The sequence below is a fragment of the Coloeus monedula genome, assembly GCF_965178545.1.
Source record: "Coloeus monedula genome assembly, chromosome: 5".
NCBI classification, from domain to species: Eukaryota; Metazoa; Chordata; class Aves; order Passeriformes; family Corvidae; genus Coloeus; species Coloeus monedula.
Window position 1 is genome coordinate 39,329,331 of NC_138785.1, and position 20,407 is coordinate 39,349,737.

Below are 20,407 nucleotides of genomic sequence, written 5' to 3' on the forward strand. Positions count from 1 at the left end.
GCTTAAGTAGAATCTGCAGAGAATTTTAATGAGTATTAGATACTTCTGTTTTGTTGGTTTGATGACATTGCTTTTGAGGGAGAGCACATAAGTCCATGTAAGCAGGAGGAAGCATTTTTCTATGATTCAAAGCCACTTCCCTGCAGAGTATAGAAGATATTTTTGTAAAGGATATTTTGTAAAGTTTGGAGTATTGGCTTCTATTGCTTTCCACATTAGCATTCATTAGAGGTTTATGCTTGAAGCAAAATCTATTAGTTCATGGTGTAGTGATTCATGACAGGAAACAACCTGATAGCAAACTTCTTGTCAATAAAATACATTGAATGGGACTTGCCCTAGGATTGAACACTGAGGAGCATTCTGGCGACTGGTCACCAGCTAGATTTAGCCCCTTTCACTGCAATCTTTGAGCCCTGATGTGAAGCAAATAAATATTCTGATAAATTTGAAGCTTAAAATATTGCTGAAGTAGAGAGATAATTATATTTCAATAGGTGATCTGATAGAGATTGATCTCTTATCATGTTTCAGTACTGTTCGGATATGGGATTATACACAAGATGCTTGTATAAATGTTCTTAGTGGACATACAGCTCCAGTACGGGGACTTATGTGGAATCCTGAAATTCCTTACCTTCTAATATCTGGCAGCTGGGACTATACAATTCGAGTCTGGGATACAAGAGATGGAACATGTTTGGACACAGTTTATGATCATGGTGCAGATGTATATGGTAATATTTTTTAAATTTTGTTTTATTTCTGTATTGAAATGATTCCAATAAAAATTCTGTTTTAAAACTTATTCAGTAATTTAATCAAACAGGTTATTAGATAAACTTACTTGACTACATTTTTAAATGTCCTTTCTACTAGGATTAACATGTCATCCTAGTCGTCCATTTACTATGGCATCCTGCTCTCGTGATTCCACTGTGAGACTCTGGTCATTGACGCCTCTTATAAACCCTCTACAAATAAATATCATAACCGATAGATGTTGGGATGATATTATTGGCAATCCAGGTAAGCAAATTGTATAAACCATTGTTTTCATTTTCTTTATGTTACTGCTCTTATTCCTTTGGTTGTTTTTTATTTTAATTTCATGTATAACTCTTTGTGTGTGTTAGATCGCGCCGTGGAGCCTGGCACTCCTCCTTTGCTATGTGGTAAAGTTTCCAGGGATATGAAACAAGAATTGGAAAAATTGTCAGGAAATCCTCGAGGAAAAAAACTACGGTGGTTTTCAGAATATTTTTCAGTAAGTATTCTGCAGACTTAGGGATGTTGTCAGTGTGCATTACTTTCTCTTCTGAAGTCAATCTCCAAAACTGAGATTTCTTTCTTCTCCACCATTTTTTTTCTCTTTTTTGAAGGGATCTTAGAAAATAGGCAGAAATCAGTTCTATTTCTTATAGAACTTAAGGTCTATAGGTCTGCATATAAAAATGTCCGTGATAGAATTGTCTGTCACTTGTGAAAAACAAATCTCACTAACTTAACTTTGCAAAAAACAAACCAGTTTTTTGCAAAGTTAAATTAGTGAAATAATATCATTTTCTATAGGAAAGGTTAATTTGACAGCAATTTGCTATTGAAGAAAATGAAAATATGTGTTTAATCAAAGTGCATTAGAGCTTTTTAATTTTTAATTAATCAAGAGAACACCTTCATTACTGATAAGATTTGAACTGCCCAAGTGTCTGTGCCCAAATTGCTCTTTATGTTCTAGGAACTGTAGATCCGGATCCGGCATACCTCAGTATCCATCTATTGCCTTTTCTCCATTGCACAGTAATATTTTCTATAAATTGCTGCAGCCTCTCAGTGCAAATGAGTTAAAAATATGGGTTCCTGTGAGCGCTTACCTGCATAGGAGCTGCACTTGAGGTAGAACAAGGACAAAATCACCTGGAACTACAGGTTCTACTACTATTGGAGCTCATGTCAAACACTGTTGTAATTTAAGTCAAAACACTGATCTAAAAAGACCTAGTTCATTCAAAGTATTTATTTTGAGTTCTGGCTAAATTTAAGTATATAACTTAGAAATGCTGAAACAATCTTTCTTGATTTCAAACTTAGACATTTTCTCATTTGTTAAAAATATATTTATGGAATTCCTTATCTTACAGAAGTTATAAATTTTGATTTCCCATGTTGATTTGAGAGTAAAACTGTTATAAGAATATTAGAATTTTCCAAGAACAAAAGCTTTTTTGATCAGGTATGCTCAGTGCTTTTTGAGTCCAGAAAATGAGGTATTGTGCTAAACTATGAGGAGTCTAATAAGAGTTTTAATGGACAAAAAAAGAGAGAGTAGTCTTTTTTTTTTTTTTTGGGGGGGAGGCCGGAGGGGGCAAGGGGAGAGGGTGGGCATGGGGTGGAGAGAGATTTCTCTAGTAGGATTTTATGCTTTTTACCAGCTCAGAAATAATTTGACTTCTAAACTTGTGAACCTGTTTTTCTTAGAGAAGCTTTTTTAGGTCAAAGGTTTAATGATTTTTTTAAGCTTTTAAATACTCACTCTCTTCTAGACCTCATTCAATGTTAAACTGTTGTCCTGTTTCTACAGAAGGATTGATTCAAAGGCTAGACCAATAGAAATGCTTGAAATTTATTTTAAAAAATTATTACAGTTCTACTATATGTGTCTGTTTTAAGATTTAATATTAAGATAGTAAACCAGCTTGTGGCAGTCAGGCCTTGAAGCTCTTTTCTACCTGGCCCATGTCTTTGCTTTACAGAAAGTGGGAAACAAGTGCTGGGTCAGTTCCTGCATGCCAGCAACTGACTGTTGGTTTGTGCCAGCAGTAGACACAAGATAGCTTGTATTTCTTTGAAAGCAAAAGGGAAAACTCTAATGGCAAGCCCTCAGCTATGTCCAACCATAACCTAATAGGTTCATGGATCTTACTGTATTTTTAGTGCCTGCAAGAAGACTGAAGAACTTGTAGTATCTTGAACTAATTCATGTTTTCATAATAAAAGTTCTAATATTGAAATGATCTGAAACTGTATTTCTTGGAGTTGACTGACAAATGTTCTCTAATGTCTTTGTAAGTTCAAGTTTCTCTCTTGAACATTACTGTAATAAAACTCTTCTTCTCTAACAATTTTAGCCTCCAGGAGGCAGCAAAAATTTATGGGATTTGGTTGCTGTAATAAAAGGACAGGATGACAGTTTGCTTCCACAAAACTACTGCAAAGGAATTATGCATATGAAACACCTCATTAGATTTAGAATGGTAAGTGAAGCACAAACAATATGTGAAAATGGTTGTTAGTCCATGTAATATTTCACTATTTAAAAATAACATTCAATGCTTTACAAAAGGTTGCAATTTCAAGTCCAAAGAAATTTGTGCAATACTAGTTCTTCACTGCAATACTACTCTGTTACAATAGTATGTAGCTGTCTGTGTGATTTCATGCATACTCAGCGTTAAAATGCTAGGTTACAGTTATTAACTAGAAAGGCATTTTTCAAAACAATTAAAAGAAATTGCAAAGCAATCATCACTACCGTTTCAGCTATGAAGCAAGTTTGTCTTGCCTGTTATATACACTGTACTTTTATGTTTGGTAAATTCAGATTATTTGATTGTATAAACATGAAGTGTGTAGCTATGTTCAGATGTACAGACGGGAATTCATGTCTGAAAATGAAGGAAAGCAGAAATATGTTCTGCAGGTCTCTGGAAGAAGGAATGGGTAAGCAAGAACCTGTCATTTATATGAATATGCAGCTTAAGAGTGACTTGGATGAGAATAGGAAATTTAAGTACTAGGCCATAAATTTATTAGTAGCTGTATTTATGAATATGCAACCAGATACACAGTTTGTGTATAATATGCAGATTCATCATTCTGTCAGGAAGTTCTTAGGAATAATAAAGTATCCCATACATTAATGACTGGACTGTAAATAGAGGAAAAATTATCTTCTGGTATGGATCAGGGAATGCTCTTGCCAGCCCCCGGGCTAATACTTGCTATTTATCACATGTTGTTTACTGTTACATGCTATTTTGCAAAATCACAGGCTCTTTAGGCATGTCCTACATTCCTTATGACTCTCGAGTGATTAAAGATGATTAGTATTGTTAACTGTAATAATAGCAGCTGTTCTGCTAATCCTATGGAGTTCTGTTTGTGTGTCCATGTGTCAAAAACAACAGTTTTCTCAGCCAGTTAGCCTGAGAAGACATTAAATCTTGACTTGTGCAGTGCAAGAAGTCTGTTTATTCCTGCAACATGATTTCATGCATTTATAACCCCATTGATCTAGAGTAACTACAGTAATTGCTGGTCATTCTGTGGACCTAGATGAAGTGTTCACATTAATTAAAAGCATTTTCCCCCCTTCTTACTGACTCAGAGTCTTGTTTGAGACCTTTAAGAGAAAGTAGGGGGTAGGGTAATGCTGATTGCTTGTTAAGGACTGCTAATACTCTCTTTTCCTTAGGAAACTGAATAATGGCACTGCAGCACGTAGACATTTCAGGATGAAGTAAGGATGTAGAGCAACTGTCTTTTTTCTGTTTTTAGGAAACAGAGAGGATGCATTGGAGCCTTCAGCAGGAAAATATAAAAAATATAGAAGTGCTGAGGAAAAAAATTAATGTAGTTTGTTTAAAAAAAACCCAGATCCTTGTGAGCTGCCATTGGTCTACATGGCAGTTTACTTTGGTGAAGAATGTTCAAAATTCATACTCCATCTTCAATATATGGTACTGCAAAGTCATGAATAGCCAAATGCCACCATTGTGCATTGATGATAGAATCCAACTGAGAACTCTTGAAAAGCTCCCTTTGCTTTTTTTTCTGTTAAGTATAATTCTGTTGCAGCTTGTTTCTCAAACTCTGACAGATGAAGAAATTTAGTCTTATCTCCCCAACTAATATAAAAGTTGCAGTAGTTGGGAATATAAGTCATTTCTTGGCCATATGGTTAATGGGACATGACAGATCAGACCACAGAGCCTATTGTCTACCAGTTAAGCCTACTGTCTTTGTTATTTCTTTATGTGGACGTCATTGTAATAGTAATATATACAATTTCCAGCTCTGTATGGCTTATGTTCATAAATATTTCTTTTTCAGTTTCAAAATATCTAGATTTTTATGAGGCACATCTGGGTGAATTACTATTATATATGAAAATTTAAAAAAAACCCAAAACCCCTAAGCTAATAAAGGAAGAGAATCAAGGAAAATGTATGTGTACAAAAAACCGCAAACACAGTTACTTTAACATCATAAATATAGTTCACTTTAATCTCATTGAAATCTCTTTCAATTAGCCTTTTCTCTAAAGAATTTTTTTCTTAAATTATAATCTTTATATTCCACTGTAATATCTGGCAATAGTCCATTCTTAGGAAAACTTGTTTTCATCACAGAAAACTTCTTAATCTTTTTTTTTTTTTTTTCTCCTCAGTCCAAGGCCCAAGAACTGACAACAGTAAAGATGTCTAAGTTTGGAGGTGGTATTGGTGCACCAAGCAAAGAAGAAAGACTCAAAGAAGCTGCAGAAATACATTTAAGATTAGGACAAATTCAGCGATATTGTGAGCTAATGGTAGAACTTGGAGAGGTAAAATATCAGAACACTATTGAAGAATAATAAAATATGAAGGTTTCTGAAAACCTTCATATTTGCATATTTGCAGCTACCCTAGCAAAGATGGGGAGGCAATAAATGGGTCACTAGTCCCCAAATCAGTAATCTTGTTCCAATTATTTTTAACATATGCAGTCTAAAGCATAGCTCATTCCTTATTTAACTTTTGAGAAATCTATTTTTAATGGAAGAAAAATTACACTAGTTCAAAATATGGCTGTTTCTCAAATTAAAATTATCGTGTTAAATGCATTGCTTCTTTCTTCTAGTGGGACAAAGCTCTCTCAGTTGCACCTGGTGTATCAATGAAATATTGGAGGAAGTTAATGCAAAGGTAAGTTAATAAAAATATTATGGCACATTGTAGCTTCAGTCCATAAAAGGACATAGACAAGTGGGAAGGACGGATAGTAATATCAGTTATAGCTTTCTTTTGTTACAGCATGCTAGTGATGTTACTTTTTGTTCAGTAAGCTTTGGGATGGAGCTGGGGAGGATTTCAACAATAACTTTGTGTACAAGAAGCAAAGGGTTGAACATAAACTGCAACTTCATAAACTCTTTAGTGCAGCATTCACATTTTGCAAGTCTGGAAAGGCAGATGGTTTTCAGTGAACTTTAAACGACTTCATCTAACACCTAAACCATATAGATAAGTTTGGTGATTGTTCATATATGTAGATATTTCTTGTTTATTTATTCATTTGTTTAATTAGGAGAGCTGATCAGTTAATTCAGGAAGAAAATGATGATGTCATTCCATACTGTATAGCTATTGGCGATGTGAAGAAACTGGTTTCTTTCTTTACTTCAAGAGGTCAGCTTAAAGAGGCTCTACTTGTTGCACAGGTATTACTACATATATATCAGTGTGGGAGATGTATTTAGCTCTTAGCTTGCAACTCAGAATATGACATAATTTAAAAGGCTAGCTCTTTTCACTTTAGCAAAATAGCTGAATAATGATGCCCAAGTCTTAACTTCCATGTGGTATTGACCAATTTTTATGCAGAAATCATAAGGAGGTAACTCATGTTTACAGATTTAAAGCCTTATTCTTCTAAACTGCAAATGATCATAATGAAAACTGATGTGTTCAGTTTCAACTGAAATGCAACCTGATTTTCAACAGTCAGTCCCCTTAACATCAAAGTCATGTAGGATTTCATTTCTCTTGAATTTCTGCTGAGAAATCATCTGTCTGTACGTTTTAGCTAAATAGCTGAATAAGGTACAGAATGTAACTTTGACACAGATTTAACAAGCTATAATGTTTGAACTTTAAAGCAAGTTAAAGCTTCAGAAAGATCTTAATTTTTCATGTAAGAGAGGTATTGCAGAGAGATATTACAATTCATAGAATAATCTTTGTCTCAAAGGTTTAATAAGATAATAATAAGCAACAAAATACCAGGAATTACTTTCCCTTTTAACTGAGCCCTGAGGTTTAATGGTGTTATCCTAGCTACATCTTAAAAGATGTGAAAGAATTTCCAAAATTCATAGAATCAATTAGGTTGGAAAATACCCCTGAGATCATGGAGTCCAACCCTTGACCAAACACCGCCTTGTCAACTGATTTCATTTTAACCCACACTAACCTCTTTGTATTTAATGTTAGAAATAAATTATTACCAGATACGAAGGAAAGTTCACCTTAAGCCACTATATGCCAAACCTTCCCAGATTTTCTGGTATACCTGCTGAGAAGTATAGAAGTCTATGGACTTCATCCTTCCCTCAGAGCTGTTTGCTCATTGGGGTGTAAAAATCAAGGTTGTAGCCTTCACCATCCATTACATACAAATGCTGAAAAATCCTGCACAAATGCGTAGGAAGGAAGAAGTCTCTTGCTTCGGTAGAATTCTTGTATGTCTGGATAAAACTAGGCTAAGTTTTAGCTATGTGTGAGTTCATTGGTTTAAACATTCAAACAGTTTCTTTGTTATAACTGGGCTTTAGAAAGATTTTTATAAATCTTAGATTATTTTTGTTGTTACTGAAAAATTTCATTTCATCTTCAGTTTGAATTGTGCATTAATTTATCTATATTTTATTCACTTCCAGGCAGCTTGTGAAGGAAATATACAGATGTTACCACTCTCCACAACAAGCAGAACTTCAAATTCTGGTGGAAACAATACAGATGATTATAATGAGTAAGTTGTTCTAGTTTATATGTAAAACCTCATCTTAGTGCAGAGTGTAAAGTCATTAAGGGAGATAAAGCAAAATGGTTTAATTTGGCATCAGCAATTTAGAGTTCAACAAAATATTGCATCTTCTAGTACTTAGTTAATAGAGTTACTAACTACTTGTTGCTACATTAATTTCCCTATTCTGTCTCCTGACACAAAATGGATGTTTCATATGTATGTATTATAATTATAAATGTCCTTTTCACTTGCTTGATATTTAAGATGCATTCCTGTGCACTTAAATATATAGCATATTACCTTAGAACCTTTGGTAAGTAGAGTAAGTTTTAGCATTAACAAGTATCTGTGATCCCCTATTATTACACATAATCTCTTCCTGAAGCTTTGCTGTTTATCATCAATGAAGGTTCTGATAATGTTAAATAAAAATCAAACTGAGAGAGTAGGTTTAGATTGGATATTAGGAAAAAATTCTTTACTGTGAGAGTGGTGAGGCACTGGCACAGGTTGCCCAGAGAAGCTGAGGATGCTCCAAACCTGGAAGTGTGCAAGGCCAGGTTAGATGGGGCTCTGTGCAACCTGGTCTGGGGGAAGGTGTCCCTGCCCATGGCAGGGGGCTTGGAACAGAATGACCTTTAAGGTACCTTCCAACACAAGCCATTTTGTGATTCTATGACTCTCATTGTCCATACCCATAAAAAAACCCCAAATATGCAGCTCTCCTTGTCTAGAACAGCGCTCCAAAACCTGCATTACATTATCAAGTTATAGGTGTAGTAAAAAAAGGAGTTTAGAGGCTGTGTAGTTACTTCATTTACATGAGCAGTTTTTGAGGAATTAGAGAAATAATGGTTCAGAGTTTACAGGTACAGATTGGATATGCAATTATTTAATTTTTCTTCTGTCAGTCTGAAGAGACATTTCTGTACTGATGTAGACTTTGGGAAACTGACCCACCTCAGTATGCACCAACAAAAGTAGTGGATGAAGCTCAAACAGATTGCATTTTTCAAGCTAGTAGTGCCATTATCTGTGAGTCAAATATAGCAACTTTTAGGGTACAGAAGCAAGTGTGGTGAATTTCACATAAATTAAGACCCAAGGCAAGACTCCAACATTAAAGTGACCTTGCAGAATTAATTTTTTGTTCTTGCAGTCTCCTGCAGAGGGTCAGTAAAGAACTGGCAGATTGGTATTTCCAGGATGGCCGTGCAGTGCTTGCAGCATGTTGTCATCTGGCTGTTGAAAATATAGAGGTAATTTTTTTTAATTTAACAATGAAAAAGCCAACATTGACTTCCTTTTTACATCTTCACATGTGTTTTAAAATTTATGTGTCACATTCTAAAATGGTATTTGGTATTTGATTTGTTTATATTTATGCAGTTAGACCCTTATAGTATTAAATTTAGTAGCAAAACTCCCTTGGTTCTATTAAATTCAAGGTTTCTTTCATGTACAGAAGGTAGCATGATCTTGAATTGTATTTACAGTATCTTGTTATATTAGATAATATACTTAAGTACCTTAGATGTGTACATCTAAGTGTTACTGTTTATGGTGACTCAAAATACCCATTCAGAACTGGAAGTTATTTTGCTAAAGAATATGCAATCTCTGCCTTAAAGAATTTACAGTCTAAATGAAGAAGTAAATAGGAAAAAAAACCCCAACCCTCAGTACAAAAATAGAACTGACATGTAGGAAACATTTCATTACATTTTTTAATTTGTTTGTAGCTTTGCAAATTGTTTCTTTTCCTCATTCTCTCTGGATTTTGTTGCTGACTTAACAAGTTTTTCCTCCTCTATCCCCCAAATAAGTATAATTCCATCTCAATTAGCTGTTCTGAGAGAAATTGAGAATCAGTTAATGCCTGTATTTCTAAATAGGCATATTTCAAGTTGTTGTGTAGTTCTTAGGGTCTGACATTCTGCTATGCCTATCAGTAACTCTGGTGGCTGAGAGAGAGTAAGAACAGGACAATCCTTCTCATTTTCTTGGTGTTCTGAGTCTCATTTCATTGAAAGAGAGGGGAAATTCTAGTGTCCTTAAGATTAGATGGAATTCCTATCATGCATTTTAGGCATCGTATTTATGTGATCTCTTCAGTTGAATAAAGGAAGATTCTGCTAAAGGAAGTCTATTTATTTATTTAAAAAATTATTAACACGTGGTGCACAATTATTTACTCATTCAAGAGACCCCAAGTATATATAATTGAGTTTAATTATTGCATATTTTGTCCTTCTGTAAAAAGTCTCTTAAGTAAATGTGATATGCTTAACATGGTCAATGCCCCAAAATGCTTATGTCCCTTAATGATATTTTTTCATTGAGCAAGCTTGCGATGGCAAATCTGATTCGTGGAAATGAACTGGAGTTGGCAATCAGTGTGGGTACTGTCTTAGGAGAAAGTGCAGCACAAGCAACACATTATGCCCTAGAACTACTAGCAAGAAAATATATGGCAGTAATGACATGGTAAGAATTTCTTAACCCAAAGGTTTATTTTTTTCTCCCTGATAAAACAATCAAGATGTGTCATTGTGAAACTTTTGTAGAGATCCAACCACCACAGGTAGGGAGAATAAAAATTGCTCCTTGAACAAGGATTGCTGTATTAGACCTTTGAAGTACAGGGCATGCAAATGTTCTGCTTTAGTCTCAAAATACATTCCGTATGCATTGTAAATAAGAGAGGAGTCATTGTCAGAGTATGAAACCCACTGAAAAAATCCTAGCTACTTGGGCAATAGGTAGCACATGAAGTCCTAGTTTATACTGAGTAACAAGAACTGCTTCAGAAAAAGTAAGGCTGGAATTGAGTTAAAATGTCAAAAGGAACAGTAGCCCAAGTAGGATATGTGAAGTGATTTTTAAGTACTTGGTTGAAAAATATAAAACTAAGAGTCTGAGGAATTATCTTCTATTGGTATTAGAATCTGAAAAGATTTAAGGATGAAATAGGATTACTATTTAATTCTGCAGAAGTAACTTCTCTCTTGCATATAGGGGAAGCTTTCTGTCATAAATTTTCCTCATTATAGTGATTTTGCTTTGAAGAATACAACTTCTTGTTTTTTATCTAACAATGAAAAAGCAGAAAACCTTCCTAAGGTATACTTGGCAGCTGTATAACTGTTTCGTAATTAACATTTCATAGAAAATGTGCACTTAAACAGTTAAGGATCAGTTTTTCTTCTACAGTTAATATTTGCTGATGTATTTAGAGGTAGCCTGAGAGAAACATAGTGGAACTCCTCTCTACAGAACATTTAGCTTGCTCTAGACAATGAAGCATTGTAGGAAATGCGAAGATAAGAAACTGGTGACTTTCATTTTGCCATGGTTTAGCATGTCTGCTTTCCACCAGTCTTAATAGGGTCATTTTGGTAACTCCATCGGCAGGTTTTAAAGTGTCTGAAGCTCCTTCTTTGATCTCCCTGCATTCATTGTAAAGGGTGATTTTTATGTAGCCTCCAATAGGAAGCACTGGATGTGGATTTAAGAAAAATAGTGTATATTTTTTTCAGTTCCTTAAGAAAAGCTTGCTGTGATGTGAGGGCTGTAATAAGTGCTTGTGATAGTATGGCATTTACGTTTAGGTACACAAAGCTTCTGCAAACTTATGGCATGTGTACGCTGAAGTCTACATGGGTATAGATGAGAAAATGTTAAAGCGGTGTAGCACATATTGCCCAGGTATACATCTGAATTTGTCAGTGGGTTTCACATGCTGTACTGAACACCCTGCAATCCTGGATTCTGATTGCCAGCCATTACAGCATATTTTTTCTATTCTGTAGGAAAAGATCAGAGATTCATGGATCTCTTTGTTTTGTAATAAAGAGATTCTCACACAGCATAATCCCCTTGGTTCACTGCATCCATAAGATCATGTATGGGGAAGCTGGAGTTCAAGGGTCTCTGATAGTTGAAGGGCTCCCTTTTTATTTTACTGGTTGTTATGCTTAGGGATATCCATCAGTTGGAAACATTTTGCTGTAGTGAAGCACTTAATTGTAGACACCAAAAGGAATACGAGAAGGATAGATTAATATACCCTGATAGATTAATACAGAAATCAGTTACTGGTGGAATGTTTCTTGGGTTTTGGTTGGCCGTCTTTAGAAGTGCTCTAAAATATAAAATCAAGCCAAAAAATAAGTCAAAACTAAACATTCATGCACTTTCCTAAATCTACAGCCTTGAGGAAATGTGTGAGTGTTTAAGGACACATTTTTGTTTGCATTTAACACCTAAACACTGTCAAAAGCAGCTTTCTACTATTCAAAAGGCTAGTCATATGAGATATTGAATTCTGAATATGCAAGCTCAGACACCTCATTTTGATCTTTATATGCAACAGTGTTTTCAGTTTGATTCTTAAAAATCGTTCCAGGTAGCACAATTTGTACGCCATTATATGAGGGCTTCTTTGAATTACTTTTTTTTCAAATGAATGTTGGATTTCAGTTTTATGACAAGACAATTTCTAATCACTTAAAAAAATGTTTAAATTGTTTATGAAGATTAATACATATGAGTAAGTGATCTTGAAAAGAGCTTAAGAACTTGTGAAATATCCTAGATTCTGAAAGAGTGCTTCTGTAACTTCGAAAAGTGGCTGTTGTACAGTAATAGTATCACAGATTTTCTAAAGACCTTTTGGCATTAGTTTCTTTAGGTTGTCAAAAGGCATAAAATAGAAAGCTGTTTTTTTGTTGTTGTTGAAGCCAGTTGCCCTGACCTTTAGATTTGCTGTTGTAGTTTAATTATTTGCTATCAGATATTTTCTCTGTAAAGTAATACACAATTTTGTTCAATACTGTTTCAATGTCTTCCTTTTAGCTTCCCATCACTTGGATACAGGTATTTTGCTTTTTTTAGAGAAAGTTTAAGCTTATTTTCTCCCTTAATAAAGTCACACGCTTTTCAAATCTAAGTTTCCTAATTTTTAATTGTGATTAGTACTTGAAAGTGGGATAGAAAGCAGTTGCAAGTACTGGATAATAGCTTACTTGAACATTTTTAAGCTAAGAACCACATTCTGAAAATCCAGAGGAAATCAGTAGGATTTTTTGCCTTACACAGGGGCAAGTCAGTCTTGAGGTTCACAGGAGACATGACATCTGCATGAATAGAAGAGTCACAGAATAAACAGTTCTTAAAACTTAAATAGAACAATTTCCAAATAATTTCCTAATATTACACGTTCTCTTCAGCTGTTTGTTGCATGAAGGATAGGGTAACAAATGGTAAAAAGTTTAGGAAAATGTCAGAAATGTCAGTTTGGTAAAACAGTTTTCCTTTGAGAAGGATGAAAATAGGTATTGCATTCTTTTCTCATATAATCTATTTCAATATCACATGAGCACCAAGTCGTTCTGGATGACTGAGAGATGTCCTATGTTGATGTCATGAAGCTTTAGAAGCCTGGAATTTTGAGGATGGTTTCATGACACAGAACCACATTATCATCTTTTCCTCTCTCAAATTTCATGGTTCCTACACTCCTTTCCCATCCCTGCTCACATATTCTTCCAATTCACTTTGAGATGGTTCTGATGCTTAAGAATTGCACAGCTGTTTAATTCAACCAAATAAAGCAACAGAAAATTAACAAATTACTTTCCCAAAAAGATGAAAAATTCGTTGCCTTATTTGTTGAACAAAAATGGTCTTAGAGACTGAGGTTGCTTCTGCACTTCTCTGGAAATAGTATTTTTTCAGTAACTCTTCTTTATAAAAGAAATGTAAAAGAGAAAATAGTTTCCTTCTATTATAAACCATCAAGAGTAACTACATGTTATCTTTTGTTTGTGCAGGGATTTAGCAGTTGATCTTCTTATGATGATTCCTGATAATAAGCTGCAGTTAGTAAAACTATGTGCTTTTTATCCTGGATGCATAGCAGAAATAAATGACCTGCATGAAAAGGTACAATGAAAAAGGATTTACCTGAATGGTAATAAGGTTTTGTATTGATTTATTTACTAACTTCAAAAAGCATTAGGCCAAATAATGGATGAATTTTTCTCTACAGTCTTATATGTAACATATCCTTTTTGACTCTATAAGTCTTTGTTGACTTTATTTTCAATATTGTACAATAAATTTAGTTCTTTATTTCTATCCTTTGTGTACTCTTTCCCTGACACATGTTACTTTCTGAAGTAGCTTATGATCTTCAGAATTACCTGTCAGTATGATTTATAACCTACTAGATGTGCAGCCTAGTCATGTTTTGGCAGATCGACTTTCTGTACAAGTCTAAATTGTTTTATATCTTATGCCTGTAATGTCCTTAAATGCCCCCTTTCCTCTTCAGCAGCAGAAGGGTCTGCTTTGATAACTCCCTTAGGGTGCAACTCAGACTGCACACTTATTAAACAGTAGTAAAAACTTCGCAAAAACATTAGCAATAAAAACTGGTACTGCTTAAATTAAAGTTACAGAACCTTTTCCTCCAGTGCTGTTCTCTGTCTAGATGGCTTTCTTAATGCACATTATATGCAGGTATGTCTTTCAATGACTCCTTCAGAGAGAGTTTTTTCTTATTGTTATTGCAAACATCAGTATTTCTCTGCATCTTAGAGAAGTGTTTGAACATTTCAGTAATTTTCTGGCAAAATGTTTGTTTTCCAGTGTAACCTTCCTGATGTGGAAGAATGTATGCGACTGGCAGAGACAATTCATGCAGATGGGGATATATTTGAAACAATAAAATACTATCTGTTAAGCACAGAGCCTGAAAAGGCTCTCCCTATTGGCATTCAATATGTGAAAGGTAGGTATTTGGATGAACAATTTTAAAGCAGGAGTCATTTGTATAACTTGCCTCATGAGATATTTTTCTTTCTATTTTTCAACAGAACAACTTTGTGGCTCAGATTGGACTTTAGATTCAGTCTTTCTGTATCTTGATCTTCTAAGTTACATGCCGACTGAACAGTTAATGTTGCCTAAGTGTAGTGAGTGAGTATATTTTCCTGACTTAGAAAAGTGGAACTTTCCTTAAAGGAATCTTTTGGAATGAATTTACAAGTGCACATTGTCAGTATCATTTGTTTTTGTTACCAGAAGAGGGACACAAAAAAAAAATTCAGCAACATGCTCGTTCCCAGTCTGGAAAATAGAAGGTGGAACTTTCCCAAATTTTGAAGGTTTAGCAAGAAAAAAAAAAGATATTTTACTGCTTCTTTCTTTGTGGAGCATTTACAATGTGTGCATCAATGTTGGTTTTATGTGAAGAGCTTCACTTTGATCGGCTCTGGCTTCAGTTCCCTGAAGTGGTATCACAAATCATGTGGACTTTTATGTCAAAGTCTTAAGGAAAGTTGGGCAGCCACTCTCAGAATTAACTCTAAAATAGTTGGATAGCTCTGGTTCACCTTTAAGATGGATGGTTGAAGCTAGGCCTAGATGCCTACACAAGTATATATGTGAGGAACGAAAAGGAGAAAAAAGTTGTGGAAACTTGGTAAACTGAAATTCACCTAATATCTGGGGCAATTTTATTTACATTTAGAGTTCTATCATATTAAAATGTCTGAGTGATGCTGTTTTTATAACTTTACATGATTGTGCTTAAAAATTGTGTTGTACATGCCATTTAAGATTTAATGATGGAGATCAATATGAAGCAGATGGAGTCTGTTCTAACAGTTCCATGACACAGAAAGTAAGCATAATCAGCAAACATATATTCTTCACAAAAGGTGCATGGATAAATTAGGTTTTAAAATTATAATGTGAATATGAGTTTGTTTAATGTTTTTGCAAATGCTTTTTGTTTTTCATGATTGATACTTGTTCATTTCTAGATTTCGGAATGAGTTGCTGATTTTGTGTGGTTACGTTGGTGCTTTACTTGCTATCAGAAGACAGTACGATAGCATTGTCCCTGCACTGTATGAGTACACAAGGTAATACAGTGTTTTCATTAACACTGAGTAATCTCAGTCTTTATTATGGCATATACCATACACTGACCCCACTTCTTCACAACCCCTCACAAAACAGCTGAGTTCCCAGTTCTGTTATAAAGTTGTAAAGGTATATCTATGCCTGCATGTACAAGCTTCTTTGCTTTCTTTATGCATTATACATGTATGAGTTTCTCAGGTAACTCAACAAGTTGTGAAACCAGGGTGTCAGTCAAACTCTTAGTTCTGTAAGAAAAACTATTTTTAGAAGTAGCTGAGTATTCAGCATCACTGCCAGGTGTGACTATATGTTGCCAGTAACACTTTAATTTGTATCTACCTGTAGAACATTTGCCAACACTTCCTCAGTACCGAAAAGGAGTAGCTTTGAGTTTGGAGCCCATGACTGGGCACTAGCTTGATTCTCACCAAGAAACCCACTTTGACCTCCTGTTATTCAGTGACCTGATATTTCTAGACATTAATGACTAATAAGCTAATATTCCCAGACACCAATGACTCCCAGCCCACTTGATGTGATCTGGCCTGGTGCTGCCTGCTTTGTCCAGCTCAACCCCAACCAGCCACCTGACTAGACTTGACCTGACTAGGCCCACCAGACTAAACTTGACTGATTTCAATCAGCTCAGCTTGACCCAGTTTACCTGACCTAACCTGACCTCAACCACTTCCCGTGACCCAACTTTCTCCACTTGGCTTGACCCAGCCCAATGAAGCTTGGCCCAACTCACTTGGCCCTACTCAACCTGACTCACTTCATTTCTTTTGGTACACTTAATTTCATCTGACCCCACTTGAACTTGAACCAACCAACTTGGACTAGGAAGGAGAAAGATTAAGATCAATAATCTTTATATGGTAAATAAAATAGGTTTACATAGAATACTTTCGTGTTCCTTCCTCAGAGTATAACCACAATTGTTTAGTCTTCCTGTCTGGTTTGGTAATGATATCCAGCTGACTAACTTCCACTTCTCCTTCACATTTTGGGGCTGTCAATTCCTCTTTCTGTCCCCTAACTTGCTGGATAGCAAGGCCATTTCCAGTATGTCCCTGATTTTATAGTGCAAGCTATGCTGGCATTATTCTAACTGTTACTGCTCCACTAACTGCTCTAACCAACCACTGTAGCTTTGCTTATCATCTCAGTTTATTTATCTCTTCATCGAGAATAAATGTTATGTTTATGTCATTCAGTCCTTTCACACCTTACTAGAATTGCAAGCTTTCCAACGCCTGCTGATATTTTATCAGAATTACCAAGGGTAATTCAACAATTTAACATGTCTTTCTTCTTAGCTATCCTCATGTCTGAAACTTGGTAAGAGGATTGGGAAAAGGAGCATTTGTTTGTTGTTGGTTTGGGTTTTTTTCTTTTTTGAACCTAAAGAAATAACAAGATGAAATACAAGCTTTTACAGAAAGGCTATTCTGATATGGATATTAATAGACTAGTAACAAGCAGTTTTTTAGTTTCCAGCCCATCTTAAACTGCACACTTACCTGCTTAAGGTGGACAACTTACATGCTTAAGCAGGACATTTTTAAGGTATCCCAACACAAATGAAAGATGGCTGAATTAGGTCAGGTAATAACTGCCCCTTATATTATATTTTGATAAATAAAAAATGCATCCGCTGCAAGGGCTTTGAAACTGTTTTCTCTAAGTGAAAAAAGGCTGTCCCAAAGCATGTGTTGAATCATGTTTCTCTAACTGCATTTTTACCATATGTAGTATATATAGGCAAAATGGATCCTTAATTTTAGTAAAGTTGACAATATTAAGAAATAAAAACACATACGGTCTTAAAATATAGAATTGCCTCAAATTAAAAAAAAAATAGAACAAATTAAATAAGATGTAAATAGGGATAACTAAAATAAAATTCAAATCAAAATCTATACTTTTATATCTAGTATGAATATTACTAAGGTTTAATATAGTTTATATTGTGAAGGATCAATTTATTTCCATAGTTATTCCATATCCAATCAGAAATAGTTTTACTTTACTACTGTCTATCATGTTTTGCTTCTAAGAAAACAGTCATTATTGGGATTAATTTGGACTTTAATTACTTGCATTCCTTTTCAGTCAGCTTTTAAAAAGACGGGAAGTATCTGTACCTTTGAAAATCGAACAGCTTTCTGAGGAATTAGATGCATGGAGAGCTTGCACACAATCAAACAAGTAGGTGGAAAAACATAAAATTACCATGAGTGAGAGTAGTAGTATTTAACTGTTTAGTTGTACCTTTATTCCCTTTGTAAAGTCTGAAGGTCACTGCTTTGAGGGTTTTACTTTCTAACACAAATTAAGAAGCAAAATTGAAAACCAAATTTCTTTTATGTTGCTAGGCCTACGGATGAGTTGCCATGCACCCCACCGTCTGAATCGCAGAGAGCACTGTACTCAGTACTCATATCGCGAATTCAGGAGGAGCCTCTGAAGGGGATGGTTGGGCCAGACTGTGTCACTGGATCAAATCTTCCTAGTCATTCAGATGTTCATATCTCTTGTTTGACAGGACTAAAGATCCAGGTATGGTTTCAGAGAGCTGAAGTGTTCTTTCTTCCTGATAGCATTGACTACTTGTGAGGTTGCCATAAATCAAAGGTCCCTCCCATCATTTGCCTGGAAAAATGTTTACCCTGTTATCACAGGAGTAGAGTTAAAGGTGACAGGCGGTGACATCTATAAGATTCTATATAAGAAAGGCTATATAAAGAATTGCCCAATCAAGTAGTTGTCATTTCCCAAATCCAAAACCTTTTAATTTCCATGTGAAAGATTTCCTTTGCTAAATGTTGTGTCTAAAGTGCATGTATCTTATTGGCTACTCCCTCACCACAGCTTGAATAAAGCTAGGAAATTATTTGTCTTCAACCACATACTAACATTTTTCTGGTTTTGGCTTTTATCACTATGGAAATGCACACTGCAAAACTTGGAATTCATGACTAATTAAATCCAGCTATTAGAAGACTAAATATTCAAATATATTTATTCATCACTCACATAGAGTTTAAAGATTAAAATGCATTAGTCCTTATAATACCTCTTTAGCATATGTTGTTATTTTAATAAAGAGAAAATTGAAAGATCCTGAAAACACTACTCCTGACTCCAGACAATGCCTGAATTTACTTTCCTAAGTGATGCCAAGTCTGTTTCCTCTGTCCAGTGTAAGATGTCAGCCCAAAGAGTAACAGGGTGGTCTAAGAGGGATGGATAGTTTTGTGACAAAAATTGGAGATTACAAAATGCTAGTGGGATTTTTGAAGTAAACAAAATTCTCAACTGTTCACCATCAGTCTAAAAAAACTTGTTCTCAACACTTCCACATTAGATCAGTGGTCTCTGTCTATGGCTGTACTCTCAACATTTGCTAACAGCCATGTAAAGCTGCCACTGTTATAATCCATTCAACAAGAATAGCAAATATGGTGTCACCAGCTTGTCATCTACAGGATACTTATTTCTGGATTAGCATACGTTAGGAGTCATGGCTTTAAACATGCAGATCAGCTCAAAAGTCAAAATTAGTTAATACTAAAGTAGAGCAGCCTACTTGTATGGGTTTACAAGTTTTATGTAGCAAGTTTGAGAGCATAAGTCTTTCAGAAAGCACTGAAACAGAACTGCAGCTTTGAGAGCAGATTTTGTCAAATTAATAAATTAGCAAATAGCTCTTTTTCTATCAGATGAATGAGTATTTTGTCCTTTTCATAGTGAATATTTCAAATTATTCTGTAGACTCCCTGTAGACTGTTTTCAAACAATTCATGGAGGCATTATATCGGGGGCTTTTGTGGATAGGGAAAAGCACGGATCAGCAGAGACAATGACAAACATGATGAAATATGGACATTATTCAGAAGAAAAATGCTTTTTACCTCAGTTTCTAATTCAGGCTAAATTTAACTCTGGAATAATTGACAAGCATACATAAAATAACAATAAAATACATCAAACTAAAAATTTAAATATTTTGAAATGCTGTGTTGACAGATTTGGGAACATAAGTGCCCTCAATTCATAATGTGTAGCTGTTATCAGAGTTTTAAGTCAGAGGGTAAAATTTTTGCATGAACTTAGATGATAGGTCTGAACAAGGTTTTTATGTTCTCCTCAGATGAAATGTGCTTTCTGTTGTGGTGGCCTTTATACAATACATGTGTAATTTCTTTTTCTTTCCCTTCCCAAACATTTTTGCTTTACAGGGTCCTGTGTTCTTTCTTGAAGATGGAAAATCTGCTATTTCACTGAATGATGCTTTGATGTGGGCCAAAGTGAATCCTTTTTCACCATTAGGAACAGGAATACGACTTAACCCATTTTGATGAGGTGTTTCCTCTGTACTTTATCGTGCTTAAAATAACACTTTGGGGGTTAATGCTGATTTAACCTTGATTGTCAAAGAACAGAAAGGTTGTAGTTGATTCCTCCTGAAGGTCAATTACTTGAACTTTGAAAATTGTAAAATGAGAACAAAAGGATTTCTATACAAATGTTTGTTGAGAATCCAAAGAAAAAAGTTATTTGATAATCCAAAGAAAAAGTCCTAATTTCATATATAGCCATGTCATTTTTTTAATAAGAATATTGTCATCAGACAATTATTTTTGTCACCTCTGTGTGAATAGATGCTTTGTAAAGTAAG

The 20,407-nt window shown here is 34.9% G+C and overlaps 1 protein-coding gene across 1 annotated transcript in view; it reads left to right on the plus strand.

Moving 5' to 3' along the window:
- WDR17 (WD repeat domain 17) overlaps positions 1-20,302 on the plus strand; it is a gene marked incomplete at its 5' end in the record, with an annotated part of 46,315 nt that extends 26,013 nt beyond the window's left edge. Inside the window, 18 exon segments of the mRNA XM_082282048.1 lie at positions 535-737; positions 880-1,029; positions 1,137-1,267; positions 3,129-3,254; positions 5,450-5,605; positions 5,902-5,966; positions 6,349-6,481; positions 7,700-7,791; positions 8,948-9,047; positions 10,136-10,275; positions 12,646-12,666; positions 13,623-13,734; positions 14,443-14,584; positions 14,670-14,772; positions 15,621-15,722; positions 17,839-17,934; positions 18,102-18,306; positions 19,968-20,302. Coding sequence (XP_082138174.1) covers positions 535-737; positions 880-1,029; positions 1,137-1,267; positions 3,129-3,254; positions 5,450-5,605; positions 5,902-5,966; positions 6,349-6,481; positions 7,700-7,791; positions 8,948-9,047; positions 10,136-10,275; positions 12,646-12,666; positions 13,623-13,734; positions 14,443-14,584; positions 14,670-14,772; positions 15,621-15,722; positions 17,839-17,934; positions 18,102-18,306; positions 19,968-20,087 — 2,197 coding nt within the window. The 3' untranslated portion in view covers positions 20,088-20,302.
- Positions 20,303-20,407: the final 105 nt, after the last annotated feature.